Source organism: Acanthochromis polyacanthus, chromosome 13 (genome assembly GCF_021347895.1).
Source record: "Acanthochromis polyacanthus isolate Apoly-LR-REF ecotype Palm Island chromosome 13, KAUST_Apoly_ChrSc, whole genome shotgun sequence".
Classification (NCBI taxonomy): domain Eukaryota; kingdom Metazoa; phylum Chordata; class Actinopteri; family Pomacentridae; genus Acanthochromis; species Acanthochromis polyacanthus.
The window spans coordinates 15270080-15281605 of NC_067125.1; the positions used below are offsets into that span (position 1 = coordinate 15270080).

General features: G+C 40.7%; 1 protein-coding gene across 1 annotated transcript; it reads left to right on the forward strand.

Annotated features, from left to right (window-relative positions):
- Positions 1–396: 396 nt before the first annotated feature.
- Positions 397–8193, forward strand: LOC110966295 (vomeronasal type-2 receptor 1). Its single transcript, XM_051958376.1, is given in 15 exon segments — positions 397–758; positions 761–836; positions 1332–1623; positions 1710–1952; positions 2039–2230; positions 2384–2509; positions 2740–2924; positions 3806–3926; positions 4008–4235; positions 4349–4472; positions 5582–5742; positions 5826–6021; positions 6130–6368; positions 6604–6803; positions 7151–8193. Coding segments are annotated over 15 exon segments (2850 nt in total). The 5' UTR covers positions 397–613; the 3' UTR covers positions 7473–8193.
- Positions 8194–11526: the final 3333 nt, after the last annotated feature.

Consider the following 11526-nt stretch of genomic DNA (forward strand, 5'->3'; position numbering starts at 1 on the left):
CACTTGACTGAGAGACAAGAGCAGACAAGTTCAGTCAGCCGTCCACACGCTGCAGACCGGATCTCAGGAGACGAGGCACGATTTTGGAACAGTGGCTGTGCTGTAACGTTGCATGAAGACCGTACAAGTCGCCACATGCCGCTGCCAATTAACTAGTGGCCTGTGGCAGTTCAGACTAATGAAGTGGTATTTACAGGAGGAGAAAGAGAGAGGACAGAAATGAGATGAAATGATTGTGATGTTTCTTGGAATTTATTAGAGCTAGAAGTGTGTGTGTATTTGATGAACCAGGGTTCAGTTTGTGTTCATGATGAGGAAATTAAACCACTTTTGAACTATATATACAATTTTATGCATCAATAAAAATAGATAATACTACTTTGGTATTTACAAAAATTAAAAAATTCTTTCTTGTGCATGCTTCACATTGAATAAAGATGCCATCAGCTGGTCTCTGCAACCCAAAGTCCTGCGCTTCACTTTTGTACCGTTGAATCTGTCGGGCAGCACATGTCCCTGGAGACCACATAAGATACCTGCCACACGTTGCTGCCTCCTTTGCTGTCTGCTGTAGAGAGAGAGCTCTCACAACTCCCTTCTGTGTTTACGTAGCATGGAAATCAGACGCTTTTTACTTGGATTATGCACCTTTTTCTTCATCTACAGATCTCTTTCAGCAGAGTCCACGTGCAAGCTGAAGGCCAAGTTCAACCTGAGTGGCTACAAAGATGTAGAGAAGAAGAAGGTGGTTGTTGGGGGATGTTTCCAGTTCACAAGCGTATAGCTTCCACTGATGGCAACACTTCAAGGGTGCCTGTCTCCTCGGGGTGTGAGGGGTGAGTCTGTTCATGTGTCTTTTTTATTAATTGTGTAACTGTGCTGCTTTACACTCGACTGCCATAATTTGTTGTTAAACTAATGATAGATCATGTTGTGGGCTTACCAAAGCTAAATTATTTAATATTATAGTGTTTCGCTGATAAATAATTTTAGCTTAATTATGTATTTCAAACACACAGCTTACTCCAGAGTCTCTTAAACTCATTTTTTTAACTACAGAAATCAAGACAGAGCTGCGCAGCACCTCTGGGGCCAATTAGCTGATTATAGAGACAGGCCTTTACGGTGTAGTACGCAACAATAATCAGCAAGTCTGTGAACTGCTCATTTAGGTAGTAACACTAAAAGACAAAAATAGTCTGCGTGCATCTTTTTTGGTTTAGTTTCTCTTGCTTTCCTTTTTTTTTTTTACAAAACCGTTTGTGGACAGGGACAGCAGACTGATGTCCAGAAATGTGCTGTTTTTCCATCACTGTCTCATCATCCTCCAGATTTAACCTCCGAACCTTCCGCTGGACACAAACAATGCTGTTTGCCATCAGTGAAATCAATGATAGGACTGATTTGCTGCCCGACACTGACCTGGGTTACGTCATCTACGACTCCTGCTTCACCATCTCCAAAGCCGTAGAGGGCACCCTGACCTACCTGACAGGCCAAGATGAAGCCGTACCCAACTACAGATGCGGCACTGGGGCACCTCTGGCTGCTCTAGTGGGGGCTGGGGGCTCCGATCTCTCCATTGCCACTGCCAGGATACTTGGGCTTTATCATTTTCCACAGGTATGTTAATCATGAGTGGCATAATACAAGGAAAAGATGAAGACAAGGTAAATGAACATTATGTCCTTTCTCCCTTTCATCTCTAGGTCAGTTATTCTTCAACTTGCTCTGCGCTGCAGAGTAAGTTCCAGTTCCCCACCTTCTTAAGGACCATTCCCAATGACAAGCACCAGTCTACAGCTATGGCCCAGGTGGTGCTACATTTTGGCTGGACCTGGGTGGGCACCATAGCTGCTGATGATGATTATGGAAAGTATGGCATTAAAGACTTCAAGGAGCAGGTGGAGGAAGCCGGAGTCTGCATCTCCTTCTCTGAGACCCTGCCCAAGGTAAACAGTTTGCAGCCAACATTTCCAGTTTCAATTTTGATCCATTTGTGTTTTCTAGACAATTTATTCCTGGGTATAAACTTTAGGTGAGCTCCCCAGAGGCCATCCAGCGTATCGTTCAAACTGTGGTTGAATCCACAGCAAAGATCATCGTGGTCTTCTCATCAGACGTGGACCTCAGTCCTCTCATCGCTGAGCTGCTCCAGCACAATGTGACCAACCGTACCTGGATAGCCAGCGAGGCCTGGGTCACCTCGGCTCTCATCAACCAGCCAGGGGTGAGCGTTCAGCGATGACCAAGAGTCAAAGTTCACTGACCGAAAGACTGATTTAGGAAATTGAGCAATTGTGGGTTTTCCAGATGCACAAACCAGTTTAACCAACACTCCCCAGCTTTAGGTAACAGTGATGATGTGCCTGTTTATATGCAGGTGAGCTCAGTCCTGGCTGGTACTTTGGGTTTTGGGGTGAAGAAGGCTGATATCCCTGGTCTTCAGCGCCATCTACTGGATCTGGACCCCTTTGCTGACTCAATCACTGAGGAATTCTGGGAGACGGTGTGTTTATTAAGCTGCTGAATTAAGCAGAGGAACTTGACAGTGATGACTTGATGACAACTGATCTGTCTCCACATATCTACATGGACAGTCTATACCTGACACTACAGCGCATCACCACACATCTGCTGACTAAAACCTTTATATGATGAACAGTCAGTGTCAAAAGTCGAATAGATGCCAAAACAAATCTAAAGGATGCAAATGTGTGATTTTATTTTGTCTTACAGGTGTTTAACTGCACGCTGGATTATGGAAAAGCACTGAGGTTGGCCAAACAGAGGGCAAAGGAGGTGAACAGCACACTATCCAGAGCAGTGAGGGGCGTACCCGACGGTCTGTGTAATGGGAGAGAGTCTCTGGCACAACTTAATACTACCTACTCCGACGTCTCCCAGCTACGAATCACCTACAGGTCAGTTCTTCCAGAAGCTTGTACTTGACTACAAGCAACAATATCACAGTGTAGAAACACTCTGTTACAAGTAAAAGTCAAAGAAGTCAAGCATTTGCTTAAAAATACAAAAATATAAGCTTAAAATATGCTGAAAGTAGCAAAAATAAACATCCTCTTCATGCAGAATGCTCCATTTCAGAATACTGCATGTGATATTATTAGATCATAGTTAATGATCCTGATTATGAATGACTTAATTAATTAATTATCATAATGAAATAATTAATATCCACTTGGAGATTGATTAATTAAGTTTGAGCGTAATCTAACAATAATACATCTCAATTTATCTGTTGCTTATATTTTGTGTTATAAATCTATGTATGCAAAGTAACTAATAATTAAAATTGTAGAATAAATATGTTTGAATAAAAAGTACAATATTTCCCAATTATCTGTAGAAAAGAAATGTAAAATTAGAAGACAATGAAATTGGTGAGCTGTAACTACTTTGAAATTGTGCTGCACTTACCACAATTGAGTAAATAAACGTAATTAATTCACACTACTGCACTGATGCTGGTAATGTCAAAACCACCAAAAAAACAATCAATTTATCCTTGCAGATATGTAGTTTAGTTTGTCCTGCACAAATTACTGATCTTTTTTTGTGTACAAGCTCAACAGCAGTGCATCCCTCCTGAAAGACTGTGATCAGTTTTCACACTTATCCTGTAGAAAGTAGCTGAAGATAACCAAGATATTATCTCTGGTATTACATTTGGTGCATGTGTTGTCTTTAATGATGAAATAAAACTTGCCTGCAAACCTGCACAAACAGTAATCTGGTGTGGATGACAACAATGATTTTGGTGATAATGATAAAGTGTCTCCAACAGCGTGTACAAAGCAGTGTATGCTGTGGCCCACGCCTTGCACAACCTGGAGCACTGTGAACAAGGAAAGGGGCCGTTCACTGGGAACAGCTGTGCAGACATCACTAACTTTGAGCCGTGGCAGGTAAATGTCTAAATGTAAAGTCTGTGCAGACATTTCTATATGCGTTTGTAGGAACTAAATCTCTGTGTCTGTCTTCCTTAGCTGATGTACTACCTGAAGAATGTGCGTTTTAAAGTGCCCAACACGGAGGAGGAGATCTACTTTGAAGACGGGGACATAGAGGGCTTCTATGACATCATTAACTGGCAGGTCAATAGTAATGGGGACGTATCTTATGTCACCGTTGGACGCTACAATGGCTCGGCAGCCCAGCAGGACAGAATCCACATAATGAATGACTCCATTGTGTGGAACAATGAGGGGTTGGAGGTCAGCAACATATTGATTCAGACAGCAGCTAACCGCATGCTCTTTGTGATCTTGATTACTTGACTCATCAGGGTGTCCCAGCATAAATTATCTCTGCTTTTTTGTGTAAAAAGCCTCCTCGATCAGTGTGCAGTGAGAACTGCCAGCCGGGGACCAGGAAGGGGATCCGGCAGGGGGAGCCAGTCTGCTGCTTCGACTGCATCCCGTGTGCTGACGGAGAGATCAGCAACACAACCAGTCAGCATACAACTTTCAAACTGTTCCTTTGAGATATCGGGATATCTTCCTGAAGAGTCTGAACTGCTGTTGACTTTAGTTAAATGCTGTTGATGGAGTAAAAATACTGTTTTGTGTTAAAACCCTCCATGGTTTAATTTCTGCACTAAGACTCCTGGTTTCTGGCACACAGATGTGGCTTTAAGTTTGCACTGTCTAAGGGGGTTCTGCTTTTACTGTTTTAACTTCAACACCTCTAAAGCAAACTCTGTTGAGCAGTGTCTAATCAGCTAAGTTAAGGCCAGATTGTAAAATGCTTTGAAAATTCAGCATTTTTCAGTAATGTAGTGCTCCACTGACTCTATATAGTTCTCTTTATTTTACTTTAACTCCATATCTGACCATTCTCTTAAACTCCTTTAATATTTTATGTGCACTTCTAAAGCACCCTGTAAATCTGGTTAGATTAGGCTACTTACTTACTTATACTCTAATGTACTTATTTCAGTTCATATTAAGTTCATATTATATTAACTAAGAGCCTGAATTTGCTTAAATTGCTTTTAGATTTGGTTTGATCTTACTTCAAATTCAGTTTGACTGAATTAGCTGACATTATTGGTTCAACTGGTTCAAAATACATATTTGTGGATCAATGATGTTTTAATACACTGCTGTCGTAATCTTGCATCACAGAGCTAGAATATTCTGGAAAACTTCAACACAAACAAATGGTTTAGCTAGTAAATCAGAAACTGGATAAACCATCTCCTTATTCGAGTTGCAAAAATCCTGACATATTTTAGAAATAACTATATCTGTCACCCCCCTAAATCTCCACCTGAAATAGTACAAAAGAGGTTGTTATTCCCAATGGGATTACTCCTGGCTAAATCAAGGTTAATAATAATAATATTAATAAAAACAAGCAAACAAGTCTACTTCTGCAAATACACCAACTTGTACTGTATGTAACTGTTGCCGGTGTCATAATGAAAGCTGAGAATGTTCAAATGGTGTGGAGGAGACTTTTCATCATCAGCCTAAGCAACTTTAGATTAACTTGACCCCTCTGCCCTCTTATTACCCCCTTTTCTCTCTCTCCCTCTCTCTCTCTCTCTCTCTCTCAGATGCTCGTGAATGTATCCTCTGCAGTGGAGATTACTGGTCCAATGAAGCTCATGACGCCTGTGTACCAAAAATCATTGAGTTCCTGGCCTTTGGAGAACCGCTGGGAATCACTCTCATCGTCATCTCTGCTTTTGGAGCCTTAGTCACCATTGCTGTTGGGGTGAGAATCGACAATCCGACAACATATCTCCTAGTAGATCCTTTAGTAGCAGGGAACGCCATTCTCTGCTTCCTTTTTTCTAGGTGGTGTTTCTTGTGCACATTGGAACCCCTCTGGTGAAAGCCAACGACGCTCTGTTGAGTTTCTCTCTGCTCTTCTCGCTGGTGGTGACCTTCCTCTGCTCCATCGTCTTCCTCGGAGAGCCGCAGCGCTGGAGCTGCATGACCAGCCAAGTAGCCTTGGCTCTGGGCTTCGCTCTCTGCCTGTCCTCCATCATGGGTGGGTGACGAGGAGAAAATTCATTTACCTGCTCTTGAACTTATGTCACCCTTTCTGGTGCCTACGTTTGCTCTACGATACCAAAATCACAGTCTCTGTTTGCTTCAGGTAAGGCGGCAGTGTTGATGCTCAGAGCTCAGGCCCTGAAAGCAGCACGAGCCAGAGCCAAAGCAGCTGCCAAAGCCGCAAAAGCAGCAGCTGAAGAAGCAGCCAACAGCGGCAGTCCTGATGTCATTGTAACAAACACAACCAACAACAATGATGCCAGTACCTGTCCAAACCCTGAAGTTGACTCTCTCACCTGTGCCCACCAGAGGGCGATAGCTGCCTTGGCAACATTAATACAGGTAAATACTGTCCATATGAAAAAAGAATAAAGAAACCAGCTCTTTGGATCAAGACTGTTGTAAAAGATATATATATATATATATATATATATATATATATAAACACATCAGATACTCAGTCATAGTCATCTATTATTAAAATAAACATTAAATTATATGCAAATTACCATCTCAATCGTGTTTAATTTAAGTTTGACATTGATCCCTGACCTCTAAATCTAATCCTTCTACCCAGGCTATAGCTTGCACAGTGTGGCTCATCATCCTCCCTCCACACCCCGTCAAGAACACCTCTGCCCAGAATATAAAGATCATTCTCGAGTGTGACGAAGGTTCAGTGGTCTTCATCTGCTGCATCTTCGCTTATGACATCCTGCTGGCTCTGCTGGCCTTCGTCTTCGCCTTCATAGCCCGCAAACTGGAGGACCACTTCAGGTGAGTAACACAAATGTTTCAGGTAAAACCGATTAGTAGTTAGGAAAGCAGTTCAAAGATTTCTGCATTATAATTAGAAGTCAGTCTAGTTAAGAGAGAACCCAGTCGCTCTGCAATGACTGTCTTGTGCTAAGAGATAAAGTACAGAAGATACAATGTAAACCTGATCTACATTAAAACAATCAAGAGGCATTTCTGTTAACGTTTTATTTCATAGTCTGTGAGCAGAAATAATTAGTCTTATCTGGCACAAACACATAAAACATAAATATTTAAGGGTTAGTACCTGTTCTTTTAGTCTTCCGAGCCATAATGTTTTATTTGTTGCTTTTTATTCTATCTTCCAGTGAGGCAAAGTGCGTGACCTTTGGCATGCTGGTCTTCTTCATCGTCTGGATCTCCTTTGTCCCTGCTTACCTCAGCACACGGGGCAAGTTCATGGTCGCCGTCCAGATTTTTGCCATCCTGGCTTCCAGCTTCGGCCTGCTGACCTGCATCTTCCTGCCCAAGTGCTATGTTCTCTTGATTAAACCTGAACGCAACACCGAGGAGATGATGAGGCCTCGTGCCAAACCTCGGGACGGGACCTCGACCGGGACCTCAGCCTCTCTAGCTACAGCTGGAACTGAGGTCAATTCTACGATTGCATCCACTGCTATCGATGATTAGGAGAGAATTAATAATTACTAAAATGAGCAACGAAGTTATAAAAACAAAAGTTTACCCAACCAGCCGATTAGGGTTTCTAGGCTTGCAATTAGCGTAATTATCATGTTTGGTCTATGATTAATAAACAACATATATTACTCAGAAAATATCTATATGCGTGTTGACTGAATGTCTGCACCGTTGCATATAATAGGGATGATTTTAATAAACAGTAATCACGAGGAAAGAAAACTGCAACCTCAACAATTACTAAATATTTAAAAAATATGACTAGATCAAAATATAAAGCTGACTGATAGGAAAAAGCAGGACATTTGTAAACGCAAATTATTTAAAATTGACATAATTCTGACTTTACTTGCTTCATTATGATGTCTGTAGCATAAGTTCTGCAAAAACATATTTTAACAAGTTCAGACTCTTTGTGTAAATGCAGGTATTGTTTAAATGTGTTAGTGGAATTAAAACTAAGGGAAAATTTACCTCATATCCTGCTGCTGCACCTCTAGTTTCAAAGTGACTTCAAATACATCTGGCAGTTTAAAGCTACACATGTTTAGCTTGTGTTGCTCAAACTGTGTGTATAAAATGAACCATATTAGCCTGTGAATGTGATACAAATTAGTTTGGCACAGTACATTTAATATTAATAATAAATGTTCTTTTCAGTCACTATAATGTGTGTTTTTCTTTATAAAGCAATAAATTATTTTTTGTTCAATCCTGGGGCAGGAGTGGTTGTTTTCCTCTCACTGGATTTAAGGTTCAGATGCTCAGGAACAAACTCCACCAATGAGCCAACAGGGAAGTGTTAGGTTTATTAAATGTTGCTATGAAGCATGAAGACTAAACTCTCCACAAGGATCCAAAATAAGGTGGACTTCTACACGAGAGTTTTAGTTATTCTTCATCTACTTCCTGAAAAGTTTGGTCAATAAAAAAGACAAAAACTAATATTTTCAGCTGAACTAAAGACAGACTTTGTGATTTTTCTGCTCAAATGTTGTGTTGTTGTAAACTTACTCTTTTGCCCCTCTGGAAACCAGCATTTGTCCTGTTTTTGTATTGCTCCTCAACGACCCTAGACAGTTGTAATGTTTTTTGAGCAACACACCATACTATGACATTTTTACAATGATGGTTCTACTATGGAACCAGTTTGACATGTTCAGGCGTTCTTTGTGTGAAAACTCAGAGATTTCAGGTATCAGAAGGTGGTTTTCAACTTTCTTTGTTAACTTTCTGCTTCAACTTTAAACTAAATTTCCTTCACTAAGCCAGCCCTCTGGACTTCCAGTAAGCTGTGTTCCTATTGGCTGTCCAGGTGGCTGCTTGGTGTTAACAGGAACACCTGAGCAGCTCAGTGTCTTCCTGCTTTATGTCTGCAGTCAAACATTTCCTCTGCTTCTCTTCACTGAACTGGGTTTAGCTCCGTTGCTTTAGTTTGTTCTTTAGGCATTGGCTTGCAGCTTCCAGCAGTAAAAGCCTCTTTCATGTGTTTCTTGGTGAGTTTTAGGGCTTTGTACTGGATAGTTGTCTTGGTAAATGTGGTTCTTTAGCCACAGTTAGCACATGGTGCTAATGTGTGCAGTGATTAGTGGGTTTGGTGCAGCTGAGTTGTGTCTTTATCTTGACTGTAGTAAGTCTTTAGAGGTTTTTGGTCAGACACATTCTGTATTCTTGTTTGTGAACCAATGCTGGTTGTCCAGAAGATAAGAGTTCCTGTCCTGATTCTCTGTTTAAAGAAGTTCTCTGGTAGGCTGCAGGAGGCTTTAGCGTTTGAGTTGTGCTAGTTTGTTTTTTACGGTTTCATTTGGACGACTATCTTGAGGCCCCTCCATGTGGTTTAAGGAGGTTTTCTGGAACAGTTCTACAAAGCAACCTGCAGCAGAAGAGACTTTGAGAGTTTTTAGGAAGTTCTGGAGACCAGACTATAGAGCAGCAGAAACATTTGTCAGCAGTTTGAGCAGGAGAAGGTGAGCTTCAGAGTAGAAATAAGAAGGAAACCTTCTTGACCCGTGTGGTGAGGTCCTGTACCAAGAGTTTGAGCAGGTTGTGAAGAGTCTGTAGTTCTTTGGTCTGAAAGCACAAGAAGATTCGACTCATTAAAGGAGAAACAGGCGATATTGTTGGTTCTTCTGTCGCTCTGCAGTTTCCAGTTTCCTTAGACTGAATATCAAGTTTCTATTTTAAATGATTTACTGTGTGAGCCCAAGAAGACTTAAATAAACTCCCTCCATCCCCTGGACATAAAGTGCATTAAAAGCGGCACTGATAAGAAAATAAACACTTGCCGAACAATCAGAGTCCTTTCAGTGTCTGCTGGTAGAATCAGCGGAAGGTAGAAAATTGGTTAAAACAAGCCAACAGGCAGAAAATCTGTCTGTGGAAGAGGTTCTGCTGCTCCACCAATAAATAAACCAACAGTTATTATATCAGAATTAATCCAAACGAGGAGAACAGAGTCTGGGGTGTCTCCTCCATAAGACCTGTCAATCATTCCAGACCAGACTGTAAATAAACTAGCCCCGCCCCCTGGCTTCACAAAACTTTAACGCTCTATAAAAAAATCAATATTGATTTATTTTAAGATCGACCACCTGAACTCTCATTTTGACCATGAAAACTGATGGAAAAACATACAGTCTATGCACCGTACTCTGGCTCCACACTTCCTGATGACCACTTCCGGTCTCAGAAAATGAAAAAACTGACCTTTTTTCATTTCTGCCTCTTACTGATTATATTTTCTTGTTATTGTAAATATAAAATGAAAATCAAAGCATTTTTAAAATTTCATTAGCAAGTTATGCTATACTGTGAATAACAAACTTGCAGACAACAGTGCAATAGTTATTCTTTATTCATGAGCATTAGATATCTGTGAACACTAATTTGCTTGATATTTGATATTGCAAAAAAGAACAATGTGAGGTTGTAAAGAATAGTGTTGGAGATTAGCCCTTTAACTGATGTTCTCATATTTGTGAAATTTAAGTTGTGATGGAACTGTTTCCTTGCAGAGGAAAAAGAGATGATAGTGTTATTAGAAAGTGCAACACCTTTTTTTATTTTTTATTTTTAAAATGTAATATTTTTATTTCTTCTTTTGTTTCATTTTTAAGGTTTGGATATCCTTGAACACTTATTTGAACAGAATATAGATTCTGATATTGTTGTAAAGAATAATGTTGGAGATGTGCACTCATGTTGGAATAAATCGTCATTGTGAAGCAGCCCTTACTTGCACTAATTAGGAAATATTTTAGAAAAACACACTGAATTACAAGACAAGGCTAGAATTACATGATTTTAATAGTAATAGGTCGTGATCTAAAGTGGGCTGGTCTGAGGCATGAAAGTCCAGGGCTGAAAATGAGTCCCACTCCAGCCCTGAGTCTAACTATTACAGTAAGACCAATACTGTTGGACAATATGCTGTTGGACAATTGGTGGAAATTAGCTCTACAGACTTTTTTCAAGCACACCAGCAGATCTCCAGGACATTAGAGGTCAATAAGGGTCAGTAATCCAGAAGGACTGCTGAATACCGCTGCTGCCCGAACACATACAAACGAGATAAGTTCATACTTCTGAGTCATCCCATGTGTATCAGCAACAATGGACTCATGGAGATAATGTCAGTCTCTTTGCTGACTCAAGTTATCCAGCAGAGGGAGCTGGAGGAAGCTGCTTTAGATGATGTGCATCTTGACTCTGTTGGTCACTCCAACCCCTGATTCAGGACATTAAAGCTCATTAATGGAAGGCTACATGGTGATATCACAGCAGAACAAGAATAATAAATGTACTACAGAGTGATGAAATCTTCAGAAAATGCAATTCTCTCAAGGCTCAAGACCTTTGAATCTTTTAGATGACTTTTATGAGTTGGAGAGACATTAATTATGCAGGGATCTATGTGATGGATGTCAAAGTTGACAAGATGAGGGGAGGCATATAGGAAGAGCTCTTTACTCAACACTAACAAGGCAGAGAGAATCATGACATCAACGTGTGTGTGTGTGTGTGTGTGTGTTTGTTTGCTGTCTCG